The 19107-nt window shown below is 43.4% G+C and overlaps 1 protein-coding gene across 2 annotated transcripts in view; it reads right to left on the reverse strand.

Moving 5' to 3' along the window:
• Nucleotides 1-1861: 1861 nt before the first annotated feature.
• LOC144762322 (uncharacterized) overlaps nt 1862-19107 on the reverse strand; it is an 86451-nt gene continuing 69205 nt past the window's right edge. For both annotated transcript variants that reach the window (XM_078647480.1, XM_078647478.1), the window contains 2 exons: nt 6761-6865; nt 1862-4743 (listed from right to left, as the gene is read on the reverse strand). In XM_078647480.1, the coding sequence (XP_078503606.1) occupies nt 3044-4666 (1623 nt within the window). In that variant the 5' untranslated portion in view covers nt 4667-4743; nt 6761-6865 and the 3' untranslated portion in view covers nt 1862-3043. The remainder of the gene's footprint in view (nt 4744-6760; nt 6866-19107) is intronic.

The following is a 19107-nucleotide window of genomic DNA, read 5'->3' on the forward strand; positions in this document are numbered from 1 at the left end:
GTGAGTCAGTGGCATGGAGATGCCACAGAGCATCCACATTTAAAACCTACATTAGGACCTGCTTTAGGAAGGAGGGTTGATACCATACCAAAGACGGAGATGAGGGAAAGTGAATACAGCCCATGAAACCCAATAAGGGCATATGGAGAGACAGGATGGGGACTAGGATAAAACAGGCTTAAAAAATCCAGCGTACACAATGACTTAACTTGAACAAGGTGATCAGTAGTGTTGCTAGCAGCAAATTATTCGAGATACATAGGAGTTTCGACTTTTTGGCAGTGTTTTCCATCATCCTCCTCACCCAGTTACATACCATTTTGGCAATATTCACACAACAAGGTATACAGTAATAAGGTTTAGGGACGCTGCTAAAATGCTTCAAGGTAAATCAACAACTCAGACTGCTAGGAAAGGAAAGAAATTACAGGTGCTAAAGTTTGGGACAGAAGGCCCAAGGTAGCAGTAGGACTGGCTAGATAAGGGAACTCTATAAATCCAAGATAAGCTTAGATCGCCTCGAGAAAAGTGTGTTTCTCAAGGCATTAATGGCATTTCTTTCTGATGTATATGTTGGGTTAGGAGCGTAGAACACTTTCTCCTCATCTTTAAATTAAAAAAGGACATGAATTTATTGGTACCAAATAACATTAGCCTATCAGTTGGTCCCCAAATACAACCCCCCCCCCCTTTCGGTATAGAATGACCAATTTGATAATCAGCTTTTTAAAAATGGGCAGCCGCCTGGGCAATAACAGCATATATATCCTACACTACTTGGTCAATGTGCCTGAAGCCTACAGAGAGGAATTAAGGTGCAGAGATCATTCAGAATGTGCTGCACTACCGTTCTGGAACAGTTTACCTACTGCGCTATACTTGGCTTTCTATTTTAACTTTGATAAAGGATTGAAAACAAATGTGCCTCTTACACAAAATGTTTTTTGTTATAATATCTATTGCTACTGTCATCCTATGCTCAAAATCTTTTAAATGTGGTGGATTTAGGTCTATATTCCATATGATGTTTTGATATATGTATTTCATTTTTGTGTATCCACAGTTTGTACTGTACTTTGCTTTCATGCCTGCCAGTTAGATTTTGTCTTGCTTCTAGGCTGAAATGAGCATTGAAAGTGTGTTTATTAGTGCCAAAGTTGGGAAGGAGAGTTTGAGTGTGGTGAAAATTCAAATAAGACCAACAAAATAGCACACCAGAATGATGTCAGATTATAAATGACTGTAGTCATGACAGTCATGGTGAGGGTTGTATCAGAGCCCCAGAAATGTAATCCTTGCTATCAACAGTACAGCCACGCAGACACAATCGTTAGATGTTTTGATGACCAATCTATCAATCCAGACCGCAAGCCGAAAATCCACTTCACCCAAAACATAATTGCTATAGTTATACAGGAATAAGTATCTACTGTTTTTTTTTGTAGTATATATTATCTGTGAATGCATTCAATGAACAGCAGTTTTGTAGCACTGGAACATGTTTCTGCTATGAAATTAATTAGTCAATTGACAGGGATGTACAATAAAATGCAACGGCCTAAACTGGAAAAGTAACATGGTTTTACCACAGTTGGTAATATCAGAAAGCAAGTTTAAATGTTATACAAGTCCACTTTCACTCTGGCACTGGGATTTATAAAGATCCAGCAAACAAATACAGGGTATGAAGCAGTCAGACAGCACCTCAAGCTTGTCTCTAAATGTGGCTGCTTTAATCAATGCAAGTCTTGTGTTCAAATAGCCTAAAAACTTAACTGAGCTAAAACCACCTACAAAATACAATAGGAATAATGTACAACTCCAAGTCATCAACACATGTTGTGAAATAATAAATAGAAAGTTGAAACCCAGGAAGCTCTTTTTAATAATTAGTTAGTTATTGCCAGAGGAGTCAACAATTGAAAGCATGTCCCCCCCCACCTGCGAATGTCATGTATGCTTGTGGAATGCTGGAAAGTGATGTGACCAATAAACACTGCTGTAAAGCTATACTATTGGCAAGTTTTGCCATAAATGTTTGTAAACTGTAAAAGAAAATTAATAAAATCAAGATAAAAACAAATAGAAAGCATGGTGACTCAAAGGACATAATCACCTATTAAGCTTTCGACTTTGGAACTCACATGCAGGAGTTCTAGCTCTCATACTAGCTTTTGACCAGTTACAACCATATCCTTGCTCAATGTTCCGCAAATTATTTTAGCACACACAGATATGGCATCAATACCCATTGTATGTTTCCTTACAGACCCCGGAGGAAGGGTCCTTGTTTTTCTTTGACCCGAAATGCATTGGGTGTTATTTTGAAGATTGGGAAATGAATTTAATAACATGATAAGATGAACACACCTATTATCAGAAAGATGAAAATAAACGCTTAAATCATCGATAAAATGGAATGAGTTTCTTGAATTACAATCAGTTTTGGAACAGTGAAAGGGAACGGATTGTTCCATGTGTAATTGAGCGCGCTTCTTCGTGAGAAGGTCCTTTCTCACTCCACTTCCTTATCAATACCCATTGTCCCACATAAGGCACTGTTTGATTTAAAATGTTAGTCCTTTTGTCATTGAAACACAAAAACCTTTTTTTGCCAAGTGGGTGCAACAAACCGATTGCAACCCCTGCCTATAACAACCCACTCCATCAAACAAAAACTGTTACACTCTGCATCTCACTAGTTTTATGTAGGTTTGTCGCCCAGGCCATGCAAACATAAACCATGGTTCAAAGCAGGACAAGTCCATGTTTGCTGGATACATGTTACTATACAAGGACTATCCTTAGACAAGGTACATTCAGTATTGTTAAACTCTAGATTAACTAGTTGATATTTTATTATTTCTACTTTTTACAAGTGAAGATCTGATAAGTAGAAGTCAGTATTGGGAAACCAATATGTAGTTAGTTTTACTGTTTTGCTCCTAAAAAAATATTCACCACATATTGTATTACTTGAAACTAATTCCTGCTATGAATATTGTCAATGTCAGTACGCTCTCCAAGATATCCCAATTGTGTGTTACAATCCAGTAATCTTACTTGCTGCATGCATGTTGGTCTGTTCACGGTGTACTATTTTGTGTTTTTTCATATTCCCTGAATGATTAAATCTCATTCCACATTCACTGCATACAAATGGTTTTTCTCCTGTATGTATTCTCTGGTGTATACGTAGATTTTTTGAAATGTTAAAGCTCTTTCCGCACTCACTACATGAATATGGCTTCTCTCCTGTATGTATTCTGCTATGTAAAATTAGATCTGTTGAACGCCTGAAACTCTTCCCGCATTCAATACATGCATGTGGTCTTTCATCAGTGTGGATTCGCTTGTGTTCAAACAAATTTGCTCTCTGTCTAAAACACTTTCCACATACATTACATTTGTAGGGTTTCTCTCCTGTGTGTATATTAAGATGAATAGAGAGACCTGATGGTAGGCGGAAACGTTTACCACATTCAGGACAGGCATAGTGTTTCTCTCCTGTGTGTATCATAATATGGTTGCTGAGGGATTTTGGGCTGCTAAAACTCTTTCCACACTCACTGCATGAATTTGGATTCTTACCAGTGTGTGATTTCTGGTGTGCTTTCAAATAGGATACCCTACTAAAACTCTTCCCACATTCACTACATGTACATCGATTCTCGCCAGTGTGTATTTCGAGGTGTCTTTTCAGCGTTCCTAAATTATTAAAATGTTTTCCACATTCACTGCACCGATAGGGTTTCACTCCAGTGTGTGTTAGGTGATGTTTGCTGAGGTGTGATAAACTGCTAAAATTCTTCCCACATTCACCACACCTGTATGGCTTCATTCCAGCATGCATTTTTTGGTGCGTTATTAGATGTGGTTGCTGACGGAAACTCTTACCACAGTCACTGCAGAAGAATGGTTTTTCCCCTGTATGTATTCTCTGGTGTATATTCAGGCTGTCTAACCGGGCAAAGCTCTTTCCACATTCACTGCATTTATGAGGTCTCTCTCCTGTATGCTTAACATAGTGTTTGACCAGATTTGATAAATAGAGAAAGCTCCTTCCACATTCAGTACAGGTGCATGGCTTATTACCCTTGTGGATTTTCTGGTGTGTTGACAAATTAGAAATTTGATTAAAACTCTTTCCACACTGGCTACATTGATATGGTTTCTCTCCAGTGTGTATCCTCTGATGTGTTTGTAATCCTCCTAGACAGCTGAAGTCCTTCCCACATTCACTGCATGTGTGTAGCTTTTCCCTAGTGTGTCTGTACATGTGTTTTTTTAAATTTCCAGATAAGGTGAATCTTTTTCCACACCGACTACAAGAATAGGGTTTTTCCTCATTGTGGCTTTGCATATGCTGGATAAGAGCAGAGGGATAATGAAAACTATTTCCACATTCCTCGCAAGCATATAGTTTGCTTTCTTTGTTGGCGCTGGAATGGTTATGTTTTGAGATCCGATAAAAGCGTTTTTGTTCTTTAGAATGTAGATATACTGTATGTTCTTTATACACTTTCTGTTCCCCATACTTTTTTGATTTCCCAATGGAAACTGCATATTCTGGAGAGGACACTTGTATTCTTGTAGAACTTCCATGAATTGCACTGGGCTTGCTCGATTCATCTCCATTCTTATCATGTTCTGAAATGATGGCCATTGTTTCGGATTTTCCCGACGTTAATTGTTGGGTTGCATTTACAGCACATCCTTTATTATAACTCCGTCTATCAAACACTGTGGAAAAAAATAATTAAAGTTAGAAAGTTTAGAAATTGATTTTTATCAATACTAATATTAACAGTGATATATAAAGATAATGTTTTGTAAGCACAAGGCAAAGAGAGACCGAGCAACTTACCTTGCTAATTTCAGTTCTAAAATTATGCATGACTTATCTTAGAAGTTATAGCTGCAAATGTGTAAGGACTTAAGCAGCTGTAGCATTTATATGTACCCTATTATTCCAATTACATGCACCATACTTGTCTGGAGTTATGAAAAGATAAGCAGCTAGAAAAATCTGAGTAGAAGACATGCATAAAAGAGATGTCACTAAACAAATAACATCTTTCATATATACCTTCCTTCTTAAATCTCCTAAATTCTTTACATCAGATTATCAAGTCTAAGTGTTTTGATAAGTGGACAAGGTATAGAACTAAGGTGAAACTAAAGCAAACAGCTTCAAGATGGCTGAATTACTAAATGTTTCATGCACTCTGGAACTGACATTAGTGTGGTCTTTTGGATTTGGAATGGGTAGTATCCTGGTTTGTTGTTTAGTGGATTATTGTCACAGATTTGTTTTCTAAGAATAGGATTTCTTTGTCTAATTTACAACAAGGTTTTACTCAACGAGGTCAAAAGCAATAGCAGTTTGAAGCCATTGATACCTGGAAAGCGAATCCAATAGATGACCCCAAAAAATCTTTAATATCGCTAGTGTTATTGACAGTGGAATTGATGGACTCATAAAACTGTTGCAATCAGACGTAACCCCCATAGGACTGCCTCATAACTTCACTGCTAATCTTTGTAAGATCATATTTAGAATGCTACTTTATCATTGTGTAAAGCTCTGAAATTAAATGGACACATTTAACAAACATTACACGCAGAAGCATTTGCCAGGATTGAGGAGGTTTTTCAGCTAAGAGAAGATTATATCCAAATGTAATCAAAATCAATGTTTATAGGGGCAGTAAAATATAGTCATCAGCACTCCACACCATCAATCTCCATTCTGAGAATAAGTAGCACAGAGGAATAAATTAACAGTCACAAATAATGAAGATTGTTTGTTCGGCGTCACAAATGACTGCAAAGCACTAGTGCTAAAACATGTCTGAAGGCCCTACTGGCATTGAATCTTACTAGAATTGTATTTGAGACAAAATGCAAGTTTACAAATTAAATACTGCATATGCCAGTAAAACACTCTTACTTATAAAAACAATGTTTCATAGCCATTGTGTCACCATCATAAAAGTGCAGTTCTTTCAAAGTTACTGAAAGAGGAAGCAGACAGCTAACATGCTACGAAGAAATAATTTTTAACTAAATGGGATAGTTTTGACCCAACAGTGAAGTTGGTGGTAGACAAGCATGCCAGTCACTTCTCCAATATTAAATTGTGTCAGTTCCTGAGAAGTAGTTGTATATTTTGTGCAAAACATGTTGGTACACAATGGATGGAAATTCCACAGGTAGAAATGTGGTGAATGCCATCTGAGGAAAAATGTTTGCTGACGTTAAACTGAAGCTTTGGAAAAAGGGATAATGCAAAGGGGGAAAAAAGTTCACAATACATTTTTTTATTTTTTGGGATAGTCAATTTTTTAGGAAAACAGTCGACAAAAATGACTCTTCCGTGAAGAACAGTAAACAGTAGACAAGCATAGCTCAGAAAAAGTAGAAGTGTGAGACTAAAAGGATTTCTTAACCTACTGTTAGGCTGAAAATCCCGAGCTGGACAGGAATGATGAAGGTGCATGTGAAGGAGGTAATCTCTAATATGTGGACGGAAAAGCGAACTTTTGGAGAAATCTTTTCGACCATGATGGTGGCTGTAAGCATGCAAAAGCATTTGAAAGAGGAGAGCAGAATGACAGATTAAGAAATAAAAAATAGTCTACGATTAGTTTAGAAATCCTGTAATGATGTAGCCAATTATACAGATGGACGGTCTTGTGACTGTCTTGTGAAGAACAGAGTTGAAATAGAATTGAGTAAACACAAATCAATCGCTCACCTTTAAAACCTGAAACATGTTCTCTGCTGGTAGAGTACTGCTGGTCTACAAAACATATTTCTTCCTCTTTAATGAATGGTGACACCTTGTCAGTATTTTCTATTTCTAAATTAGAGAATTAAGAAAACAGAGTATTTTTATATTATCAAGTTATCTTATTTGGAATATATAACACAAGATAACTGACGGACAGCATTAACAGCAAAACTTCAAACATTTATAATAGTAGAAGAAAAAGTGAACGCATCTGTAACTCCAGTTCTCTAAACAGTGAATCTATCCACCCATTTGCTGGATCACAGAACAAACAATAAAATGTGAGATAATACTGTTGAAATAAAGTGAGAAATTGCGCTTTTACATCCTTTGCTCTCCACTGTTTCATCATTTAATACACATGTGTAAGAGTGTTGCTGCACATAAGAAGAGGTGTTGCAGAAAGTGTGGAAATAGACACAGCCACATGTATAGTTATGTGCCATCATTTGGGGTAGGCAGCAGCATGTAGAAACCATTGTTGCGGTGCACCAGTTGGGTTAGTTGTGCTATATGGTGCTTACCATGAGGCATCAGAGGAGTTTACTCAAAAGCTTCTGAGAAGCAACCTTCTGGAGACACTGTTAAACCACCATGGTGTAATTTATGATGTTTACAGGAGGAACCTGGTAATTTGCTACACCCCAGTTAATCTGGTTTTCGCCCGGTCATAGTACTGAATCAGCAGTACTGGAAGAATCTGACCATATCAAATGGGCATTGCATTCAGGGAAAAATGCGGCCCTGATTCTTCTCGACTTGTCTGCCATCTTTGACACTGTTCCACACTCTATCCTCCTGCACAGTCTTTCCATCTTCGGTGTGGAGGGTTCTGTCTGGGACTGGTGCAAGTCATTCTTGACTAACAGAGGCCAATCAGTTTGACTTGCTCCTTTTTCCTCGGACGTTAAGGCAGTTAATCAAGGGGTCCCGCAGGGCTCTTCTCTTAACCCTACCCTTTTTAACATCATTATGGCCTCCCTGGCGTCTGTTGTAGAACCGTTTGGCTGTAACATGGTTTCTTACGCCACAGTGAGGACGGCACTAACTCCCAGGGCCAGTCTATTTAAGGACAGAAGCGCGTGGACACGTGCAGCGGGCGTGTCAAGCGCAAGCCCGTCTGCGCCCAGCCGTCGCCAGGAGCCAGGACCCCATGTCCTCGGTACTCCCATCTTAAATTCAGGCTTACCTACACTCACGTAGAACTCATACAGATAAGTCAGGTAGGGAGGAGGGATGGCACTTATCTTAAGCGTCGTGCTAATGCCTGCCTAGCCTATTTGGAGGGGCCTTTTGACTGCCGACACTGTCGCTGCCAGAGTCTGATAGATAAAGCCTTGTGGGAGGCTAAAAGAAAGGCTACTCTTGGGGCAAACGTAATTAGGGAAGCAATTTTAATAAATGTGAGGTCGCTACCCAAACACTGCACTGAGGTATGGGACTTATTGAACACCCAGGCCCCAGATGTAGGTTTCCTAACGGAAACTTGGTTTAAATTCTTTTCTATTTCGCCCATTGCCTTGGCCCTCCCAGAACAGTACAGCATTCTGCAATTAAATAGAGATAGTAAAGTAGGTGGAGGGATTGCAATCGTGTTCAAATCATCTCTTGAAACTACAATTATAGACACATTCCAAGATAATTCTATCGAGATCTGTGTCTTTAGAATTGAGTTCTCTCCCCAGGATCATTGGAAGGGTGCGCTTGTATATCGCCCTCTAGGGCCCCTAAAAGATTTCTCCCTAAAACTGTTGGAAAGGACCTCCCCCCTATGTCATTGCATCCAAGTATTTTCTCCTTCTTGGGGATTTCAACCTACACAGCGAAGACAAAGAAAACATTGACGCCGGGCTGTTCTTAGCTGACATGCCTACGTTAGGGCTGGTTATGAACAACATTGGGCCGACCCATGCAGCAGTTCACACTCTTGATCTTATTCTTACCAACTTGCCAAATATATCTTCCCTGCCCCCAGAACCAGTGATCTGGTCAGATCACTTTATTATCAATTTTCAGATAAATAGTCCGAATCAGACAGTTGCCAAGCCCCCCCTACACTAGGAAGGCTACACGCCAATGGCACAAAATCTCAGAAAATAACTTTTTGCAGGTATTCAGACCCCCTACATTCTCTAAGTCCAGAGATGTAAATAGTACAATCAATGAACTTCATCATGCCATTGAGTCATCCTTAGATATGATAGCGCCTTTAAAGCCATCAAAGCCTAAATCGCAAAAAAAAGGCAGTTAGGATCTCCCAAGAACTACGAAGAGAGAAATCGAACTGTAAAAAGTTGGAAAGAACCTGGCGTAAATCTCGTCTACATTCAGAGAAAGATATTTTTTTGGGCAGCAACAAACGCATATCATAAGAATTTCAAGCTAACTCTGAAGAGATACATCTATGCGCAACTAAGGGAAGCAGGTAACTCAGGGAAGCAACTATACACAATTTTCAAATCTTTTACTTCTCCAATGGCTTGTACTAATCTCATCTCTGCCTCCCAGATCTTATGTGACAATATTTCCAACTTCTTTGATGATAAGATTGAAAAAATCTATGATACATTTCCTAGTGGGTTGTGCGTCGATGATACTCTCACTCTACCTCATACAGATTCCAGAGAGGAAGACGTGCTGACTCGTTTTTCTCCCTTGCAGGACTCTAAAGTAGAAGAGTTGCTGAAAGCAAAATCAGGATCTCCTACTGATATTATGCAGGCCAAATTGTTTGCCTTATTGGTGCGGCCTCTTGCCTCTTCTATTGGTTCACTTCTCAACCATTCACTGAATGAGGGTACAGTACACCTGGCCTGGAAAGCTGGGCAAATCCTACCAATTATCAAGAAAACCAATTTACCGCCTACCGAGTTATGCAACTATCGCCCTATTTCGCTCCTCCCTCTTATGAGCAAACTCTTGGAGGGACATATCAACGAGCAGCTCGAAAACAAGTTACTTACCTGTAATTTTAGTTCTCCAGTATTGGAATCTTTCATAGATTCACATGCCTGAATCATTCCCCGTCGTCGAGACGGGAGTCTCCGGTATATAAAAAAGCAGTGCTTAGTAGTGAGCAAACTGAAAAGAGGCCAAGGCCCATTTCCCTTTTGCAACCCATAGCCTTTGTTATGTAAAAAAGGCCCAAACTTTTCCCTGAACCAATCAGAGCTCCTCACCCTCTAGAACACTCCTGAGAGAACCTTCTGCCCCTCAGATTTTTCGCGCACTTGTTGTGCTAAATCCGAGGTGAGCCTCTCAGGGGAGGAGGGTGGGTGCATGTGAATCTATGAAAGATTTCAATACTGGAGAACTAAAGTTACAGGTAAGCAACTTGTTTTCTTACTCCAGTATTGGAACTTTCATAGATTCACATGCCTGAATCAGAATAGCGAGCAGTGAAAAAACAAAGCACATTTTCCTGATACATTACATAATCATGCAATACCATTAGAAAATGAAGCATAATCTCATATACATATATACATACTTATATAAAATGTGACTTTGTAAACAAAAGAAATTATGGATGGAGGGATGCAAGAAAGGCTCACCGTTACTGGATGATATTCCGCAGTACCGCCTCTCCCACCGCCGCATCCGATTCTGCGGCTGCCTCCAAGCAGTAGTGCCTGGTGAAGGTGTGCGTAGATGCCCAGGTTGCTGCTCTGCAGATATCCTGGATTGGCACTCCTCCAAACAATGCAGTGGATGTGGCCACTGCCCTCGTGGAATGGGCACGGACTCGTGCATTCAAAGGCTTTCCAGCAGCTTGATGACAGTAGACAATTGCACTGGAAATCCATCTGGCAATTCCCCTCTTTGACAGCGGGAAACCTTTCCTGGGTGCGCTGAAGGCGACGAATAACTGGGAAGACTTGCGAAACGCCTTAGTTTCTTTCAAGTAAAATTTCATACATCTCTGAACGTCCAGCGAGTGTAATACTCTTTCTGCCGCTGTTGATGGATGAGGAAAGAAACGCTTCAGCACCAATGGTTTGTTCAAATGAAAATCAGTTGGCACCTTCGGAATGAATTTCGGTTTTGTCCTGAGAATCATTTTATCCTCTTGAAATGGCAAGAAAGGCTCCTGAATCGTGAGCGCTTGTAGTTCACCTACTCTTCTCGCTGAAGTCAATGCAATGAGAAGAGCCACTTTCCAGGACAAGAACTTCAGGTCTGCCCTGTGTATCGGTTCAAATGGTGGCTTCATCAATTGAGAGAGTACAATATTCAGATTCCATAAAGGTGGTGGAGGCTTTACTGGTGGAAAGACTCTGAATATCCCCTTCATGAACTGTTTGATAATCCTTGAGGACCATAAAGATGGGCCTGACGATGACCTCCTGTAGCGGGATAACGCAGCCAAATGCACCTTGATGGAGGCGTGTGCTAATCCTGACTTTGCTAACAGCAGAATGTAAGGTATAATTTGATGAGGTGCAGCAGTAAGAGGGTGAACATCATGTCTCTTACACCACAGACAAAACCTCTTCCATTTCATTCTGTAGGTTTTGTTGGTACCCTCCGCTCTGACTGAACTCAGCAGTGGTTTATAATAGGTTTTTTGGCGCCTTTTAGAAAATAACACAGTATCTTTGATGTGAGTTTATTTGACGGTGCTATAAGGTAAAAGGAACCGCTATTCCTTTAAATTTTTAGCTACTGCATCTGAGTCACAACACTCCCTAGCACACGTATGGTTATCATAAAGTTCATATATATCAGTGTTTCCACAGGTTCTTGCTGGAAAAGTAGAGAAGACTTTTTATTCTTGTAATCAATTCCAAGTTTATTCTTGATAACTGGAACACGTTTCACACAGCCAACACGTGTTCGTCGTAATTGGGAATGTAACCCATGACTGTGCGGTGATCATTCCAAGGGGTTCTACAAGGGACTTCAAATATCACTTGGGATTCTTCTTATTAGCATCCAAATCGATTTTTATGGCTGTAAAAATGTAAATCTGTATTCTAGTTACTGCAATAATATAGGGTCTGCTAGAGGCTGTATAAGTTCGTAGCTTAACATTTAATCAGACATCAGTGGGTACTATCTTTAAGTAATGTCCCCAACCTTAAATTATCTCCACTGTGAGTATTGTGTATACATTTGTGTGTTCCTCTTCAATTCTGTATTACCACTGCGCACCATAAGCACTATACAGTATTGTTTGAATCACAGTGAGGGACATCGCTAAAAAATGTTTGGAGATGAGTAACAGGTGTACAGACTAACTAGAAGTGCGAATTTTGACATACACTTTGCGATATACAATTTTTGTCTTTTACTTTGTACAGCCTTGAAAAAGTTGTGGGTTACATTCCCAATTACGACGAAACACGTGTTGGCTGTGTGAAACGTACTTTCCGCTCTGGCCTTGGACAGGATCTCCCTACATTCATGTGAGATGTTCAGATGGCTAAACTCACGGTGTTCAGGAGAAAGGCTGCTAATCGCAAGGATTTCGGGCCCAGATGGCGCACCTGCCCCTTGGACATTGTCAGAAGCGATGGAATCAGGCGCGACCGAATTGGACGGTCCTCCGACAGTAGCAGCAGTTCCGTGAACCAGTGTTGTCTGGGCCACCACGGGGCTACTAGGATCAGCCTGCACGGCTCTTTCTTGATCTTCACCAGTACGCGGGGGAGAAGAGGAATTGGAGGAAAACCGTAGGCAAAGATGCCGGACCATGCCATGGAAAACGCATTCCCCCAAGATCCCCTCTGGGGAAGCCAGCTTGCGAAGTACTGGCATTTTCTGTTTTCGCTTGTAGCGAAGAGGTCCACCATCGGTGTTCCCCATCTCCGAAAGACGCTGTCCAGGATCTCCTGGTCTAGCTCCCATTCGTGGCAGGACGATTTTAGCCTGCTGAGAGTATCTGCTTTAACGTTTTGATCCCCCGGGAGGTGTTCTGCTGTCAATGATATTCCCTGCTGAATAGCCCATTCCCATATCTCCTGGGCTTCCTGAGACAGGGAGAGAGATCTTGTTCCCCCTTGCTTGTTTACATAATGCATCGCCGTGGTGTTGTCTGTTCTTATCAACACCGGCGCACCTTTTATCCTTGGCAGAAAAGCCAGTAATGCCAAGCGGATCGCCCTGAGCGCCAGCAGATTTATATGTAATTGCTGCTCCTCTGCCTTCCAGCGGCCGCTGACCTGAAGGTCCTGAAGGAAAGCTCCCCATCCTTCTAACGACGCATCCGTCGTTACCACTAGCGGAGCTGCTCTTGCTAGAAACGTCAGTCCTTGAGACACATTTGCCTTTTGCGTCCACCACTTTGCTGCCTGCAGCATGACTGGTGTCACCTTTATTGTATCGTTGAAGGATCCCTCCGCCTGACGCCATTGGAGATCCATCTGTTCCTGCCATGGTCTCATCCTTAGCCTGCAGCAAGGTACCAGTGGAATACAAGAGGACATTGTGCCCAGCAAGGATTTGTACCTGCGGACTGAAAGAGACTTTCTTTTTCCCAAGTCTTGGAAGAGGGACACAATCCTCAGTTGTCTTTCCTCGGAGGGAAACTCTTTGTTGCATTCCGTGTCCAATATTGCCCCCAGAAATGTGATCACTCTTGCTGGGTGGAGGTTTGACTTTCCCTCGTTTAGAGTCAATCCTAAATTGGTGAATAAGTCTATGCAAGCTTGCGTCGACGCTCTGGCCTGTGTCCTTGATGGTGCTTTGACTAACCAGTCGTCGAGGAACGGAAATATTTGATGTCTTTGCTTCCTCAACACAGCCGCCACTGGAGCCAGGCATTTCGTGAAAACTCTTGGCGCTGACTTCAAGCCGAATGGCAGTACCCTGAATTGGTAATGTCTTCCGGCTACCCAGAACCGAAGGTACTGCCTGTGTGCAGGATGTATCGGCACGTGGAAATACGCGTCTTGTAGGTCCAATGTAGTCATATGATCTCCTGGGTTCAATAACGGAAGGATGTCCTGTAGGGATACCATCCTGAAAGATTGTTTCTTGAGATAGGTGTTTAAGGTTCTGAGATCCAGAATGGGGCGCCACTGGAGCTTGTTTTTCTTGATAAGAAAAAAACGGGAGTAAAACCCCTTGTTTTCCTGGGATTTCGGTACCGGTTCTATTGCTCCCTTTCGGAGCATTGTCCGAATCTCCTGCCGGAGTTGATGCAGATGATTGGCTCTTTGGTGCATCGGTGGCGTACAAGGGGGCGTCTGAAGAAATTCTAGGGTGTGACCGAATTGAACTATTTTGAGGACCCATTGGTCCGTTGTAATTTTCCGCCAATTGTGAAGATAGTGAGCAATCTTTCCACCCAGGGGAGCATCTGACAGAGCCGGAAGATGGAGGTTGTCATTGCCGACGGGTGTTGTCCTTTTCTCGGCCACCACGTCCTCTTGGAGTTGATTTTGTGTATCCTCCTGACTGACGCTGGTTATATTGCTGACGGTACGGCTGCGATGAGGACTGATAAGAAGATGAATATCTCCCTTGTTGGTATCCTCCTCTATACGAGGATTGTCCTCTACCCCTGGAGCCACGAAAAGGGGGTTTCCTGTACTGCAGTGTTCCCAGAGCCTTTGCCGTATCAGTATCCTTCTTGATACTTTCCAGCGTATCATCTATATGTTTTCCAAATAATTCTTTCCCATTGAAAGGGAGGTCTAAGATTTTGTTTTGCACCTCCGGCCTAAATGCTGTTGCTCGCAGCCAACCTTTCCTGCGCAGGACCGCAGCTCCTCCCAGGGATCTAAATGCCGTGGTCGCTATATCCATAGCGCAGTTTATGACTTCAGCCGAAGTCCTCTCTCCTTCCATGAGAATTTTCTTTGCCTCCTGCTTTTCTGGATCTGGCACCAGGTTAACGTATGGAGACAGGTCGCACCACATCTGCCTGTCATACCTCCCCAATATAGCAAGGGCATTAGCGGCTCTTACAAGCAGAGCAAACATTAATGAAAAACGCTTCCCTGCGTTATCCAACCTTCTGCCCTCTTTGTCTGGAGGTGTTGCAATCGGAGCAGATGGGTTCCTGGATTTCTGTTGTGCCGCCTGCGTGATAACAGAATCCGGTTTGGGATGACCCAAAAGGCAAGATGGAGCATCGACCGGTGCTTTATACTTTTTATCCAGTCTGGCCAGAACCGGTGTTACAGTCGCTGGCGTCTCCATGACCTTCAATCCTTCTTTCCAGATATGAGACACTATAGGTAGAGATCGTACAGATCTCCGATACGAGTCTTTAAAGTCATATAGAAAACATTCAGCTTTTCTCCTCTGTCATGGTCAGTGCAAACCTATTAGTGGCTCTCTCCATCAAATTATGAAATCCACCAATGTCCTCCGGAGGAGAGTCCACTGGCCTCTGCGGAGGAGTTGCAGGTGATGGGGCGATATAGTCATGCCATTCTGCACTTGTGTCCGCAATCTCACCATCCTCCTGATCCTCATCCGATGTATCGTGGTGTGTTGTCGGTGGTGGGGACCTAACAGTAGGTTCCGGCACAATCTCTCTCCTACGAATCGGAGTCCCTGGAACCGATCGTGGACGTGGAGTAGCCTCTATGGCCTGTTGAGCGACTGGAGTCGCTGGGTATCTTTTCCTATAATCCTCCAACATTCCTTGGAGATCCTTCAACAAAGAGGATGGTACACTGGTCATCTCCTCTCGTTGCTGTTGTCGATATCGGTGTTGTTCCTGGGGTTGTTCTTGATAACCCCCATATTCTTCCTCAGAATCGTATTCTTGATACTTGACCTGTAATTGCGAAGGGCTACTGGCAATACCATACTCATCATCTTCCTCCGAATCTTCCTCCTCCAGTAAGTGAGACGGTAGCAATGGGAGACCTTGCTTGGAGATGTAACCTCAGGTGTTATAGGTTTTTTCCAAGGCACAAACCTTTTTTCTGGTGTTTTTTCCCTCGTCGACAAGCCCGTCGACGAGATTCCCATCGCTGTCGTCGACCAAGTCATTGTCGTCGACGCTACCGTCGACGTTGTAGTGACCGTCGACGCTGTCCTCGTCGACGTCCTCGTCGACGCTGCCGTCGACACTGCCGTCGTCGACACAGTCCTCATCGACGCTGCCGTTGACACGGTCGTCGACTACCTTCGTCGACGGTGAAACCGTCGACGATATAGTCGTCGACGGTGAAATCGTCGACGCTGTTTTCTCACCAGCCTTATCCTTCTTCGTCGACGACGGAGGTGTTTTCGTCGTCGTTGATGGTCCCTTTTTAGTCGACGGTCCCGTCGACGGAGTTGATTTCTCCTCAGAAGGCACAGAAGGAGATCGTTTGATGGTAATCTTGATCTTCTGAGGTGACTGTGGTGGATCTGAGGTGGATCTCCTTTCACCTCACCAGCAGATCCCTTCTTCCCCTTAGATGAGACTGAAGGGGATTTTTAGGGACTGCGCCCTGAAGACCCTGGAGTGGTCTTTTTTGGGGCCTTCTCAGGTCTTTCCCCTGAGGAATGTGTCTGAGGAGATCTACTTCTCTTCTGAGATCTCTTAGACGCCACAGATTCCTCCTCACTCTCACTTGAGAGGATTTCCTTCCTGGCTTTGACTTTCTGAAGCCAGATCAGTAGCCTTCCCTCACGATCTCTCAAGGTCTTATTTGAAAAGGTACGACATACCTTACAATCTGCTGCCTTATGGTCTGGATAGAGACAGTAGATGCAGTCCTTGTGAGGGTCATCTGTAAACAGCCTTTTCTTGGAGCAGGTTGAACAAGCTCTAAATAATCCTTTTTTCTCTTTCTCAGACATGGTTGATGTAGAAACCTCAAATTCAAGTCAAAATACTGTAGAAGTAAAGAGTTTGAGCAGAGCTCAAAGGAGACTCCCTAGCACAACGTGCGGTAGAAAAATCTGAGGGGCAGAAGGTTCTCTCAGGAGTGTTCTAGAGGGTGAGGAGCTCTGATTGGTTCAGGGAAAAGTTTGGGCCTTTTTTACATAACAAAGGCTATGGGTTGCAAAAGGGAAATGGGCCTAGGCCTCTTTTCAGTTTGCTACACTACTAAGCACTGCTTTTTTATGTACCGGAGTCTCCCGTCTCGACGACGGGGAATGATTCAGGCATGTGAATCTATGAAAGTTCCAATACTGGAGTAAATGGAATTTACGGAAGCTCATTCCTGTTTGGACCCCTCACAATTCGGTTTCCGACCAAAACATTCTACCGAAACGACCCTGCTAGACATCACAGATGTTATCAAACTTGCTCTGGACAAGGATAAGGCAGTGTCTTTTGTGCTGTTGGATTTTTCCACAGCCTTTGACACTATAGCACATTACAGACTATTCAAAGACTGACGGAAATTGGCGTAGTAGAATCTGCCTTTCAGTGGTTTTCCAGCTTTCTGGAACAGCGCACTCAAACTGTGAACCTGGGTAATTTCCGCTCTGGAGCCAAATCTCTTAATAAGGGGGTTCAGCAGGGCTCCTGACTCAGTCCGTCTGACGTCACCGACCCCATATCAGGCCCACGCCGGCGTGATGACGTCAGTTCCGCCCTTTTTTCCGTGCCTTCGAGGCACACGGACGGACCAACGATAGCAAATATGCAAATATACAATGTACACAGTACATATAGAACTAAATCAATAGTATAAACCATATATACAGCAAGACCAGGTATAGCAGAGTGGACAACGGGGAGGCGGGTGGGTCAGTGAGGAATCCACAGGCAGATATAGTATCTACCAGAAAAAGCGTTACCGAAGGTAAGTAACTTGTTCTTCTGATAGATACATCTGCCGTGTGGATTCCTCACCTTGTGAATAGATTCCCACAGCAGTCCCCACTCCCGGAGGAGGGTGCCCACTCTGCTACACCAGGAAGTCTTGGAGGACAGAGCGCGCGAAGTGGCCATCCCTCCTCACCTCAGTATCCAAGCAGTAATGCTTTGCGAAAGTGTGGAGGGAGGCCCAAGTCGCGGCCTTGCAAATATCCTCAACAGGTACACCCCTAGACAAAGCAGATGTTGCAGACTTTGCTCTAGTAGAATGTGCTCTAATACCCTCAGGAGGGTCCTTACCAGCAAGGGAGTAGCAGATCTTGATGCACAGGATTATCCACCTGGAAAGTGTGCGCTTGTGCACCGCTCTGCCCTTCTTGCAGCCAGCAAAACCAACAAACAGCTGGTCGTCCATCCGGAAGTCTTTAGTCCTGTCCAGATAGAACGACACCGCCCTCTTAGGGTCCAGGCGGTGCAGTCTCTCTTCCTCCTTAGACGGGTGAGGGGGAGGATAGAAGGTAGGAAGGGTAATGGACTGCCCAAGATGGAAAGGAGTCACCACCTTAGGCAGAAAAGCAGCCCTGGTCCTGAGAACCATCCTTTCAGCATGAATGGTCAGGAATGGGGGTTTGGAACTTAGAGCTTGAAGCTCACTTACCCTCCTTGCCGAGGTGATTGCAACGAGGAAGATAGTTTTAAAAGAGAGAAGCCTCAATGGACACTTGTGCAAGGGTTCGAAGGGAGAACCCATTAAAAAGGTCAGCACAAGATTCAAATCCCAATGAGGAACAACAAAAGGAGTAGGAGGGAACATATTCGTTAGACCCCTCAAGAATCTCAAAACCACCGGAGATTTAAAGAGAGATGGCTGATCCGGCAAACATAGAAACGCCGATAAGGCTGAAAGATACCCCTTGACCGTGGCCACAGCAAAACCTTGCTGCGCCAGAGAAAGGGCAAACTGTAAAATATTAGGTAAATGAGCCTTCAAAGGGTCAACATCTCTCTCCCTGCACCAAGAAACAAACTTTGACCACCTATAGGAGTAAATGGACTTAGTGGTGTCACGCCTGGCAGAGAGAATGACATCCACCACCTCGTGAGGGAGAGAAAAAGAACTCAAGTTGCCCCGTTCAATCTCCAGGCATGAAGGTGTAATGTCTGGAGGTGGGGGTGTAGAACCTGCCCCCCCATTTGAGAGAGGAGGTCTGCCCTGTGAGGGAGACGGAGCGGCGGGTGAGAGGAGAGGTGGAGAAGGTCTGAGTACCACACCCTTCTTGGCCAATCCGGGGCGACCAATATGACTTGGGCCCGGTCTTGACGAATCTTCCTCAGAACCCGAGGAATCAAAGGTATGGGAGGAAACGCGTAAAGGAGTTGATCTCCCCAACTCAACTGAAACGCGTCCCCCAATGCTCCTTGCATCGGATACTGGAGACTGCAGAATGAAAGGCAGTGAGCATTCTCGCGAGTGGCAAATAGATCCACCCGAGGATTCCCCCACATCCGAAAGATGTCGTGAACAACCTCCGGGTGAAGCCTCCACTCGTGGTCGGCAGAGAACTGCCGACTGAGACTGTCTGCACGAACG

The sequence above is a fragment of the Lissotriton helveticus genome, chromosome 6 (assembly GCF_964261635.1).
Source record: "Lissotriton helveticus chromosome 6, aLisHel1.1, whole genome shotgun sequence".
In the NCBI taxonomy this organism is placed as follows: Eukaryota; Metazoa; Chordata; class Amphibia; order Caudata; family Salamandridae; genus Lissotriton; species Lissotriton helveticus.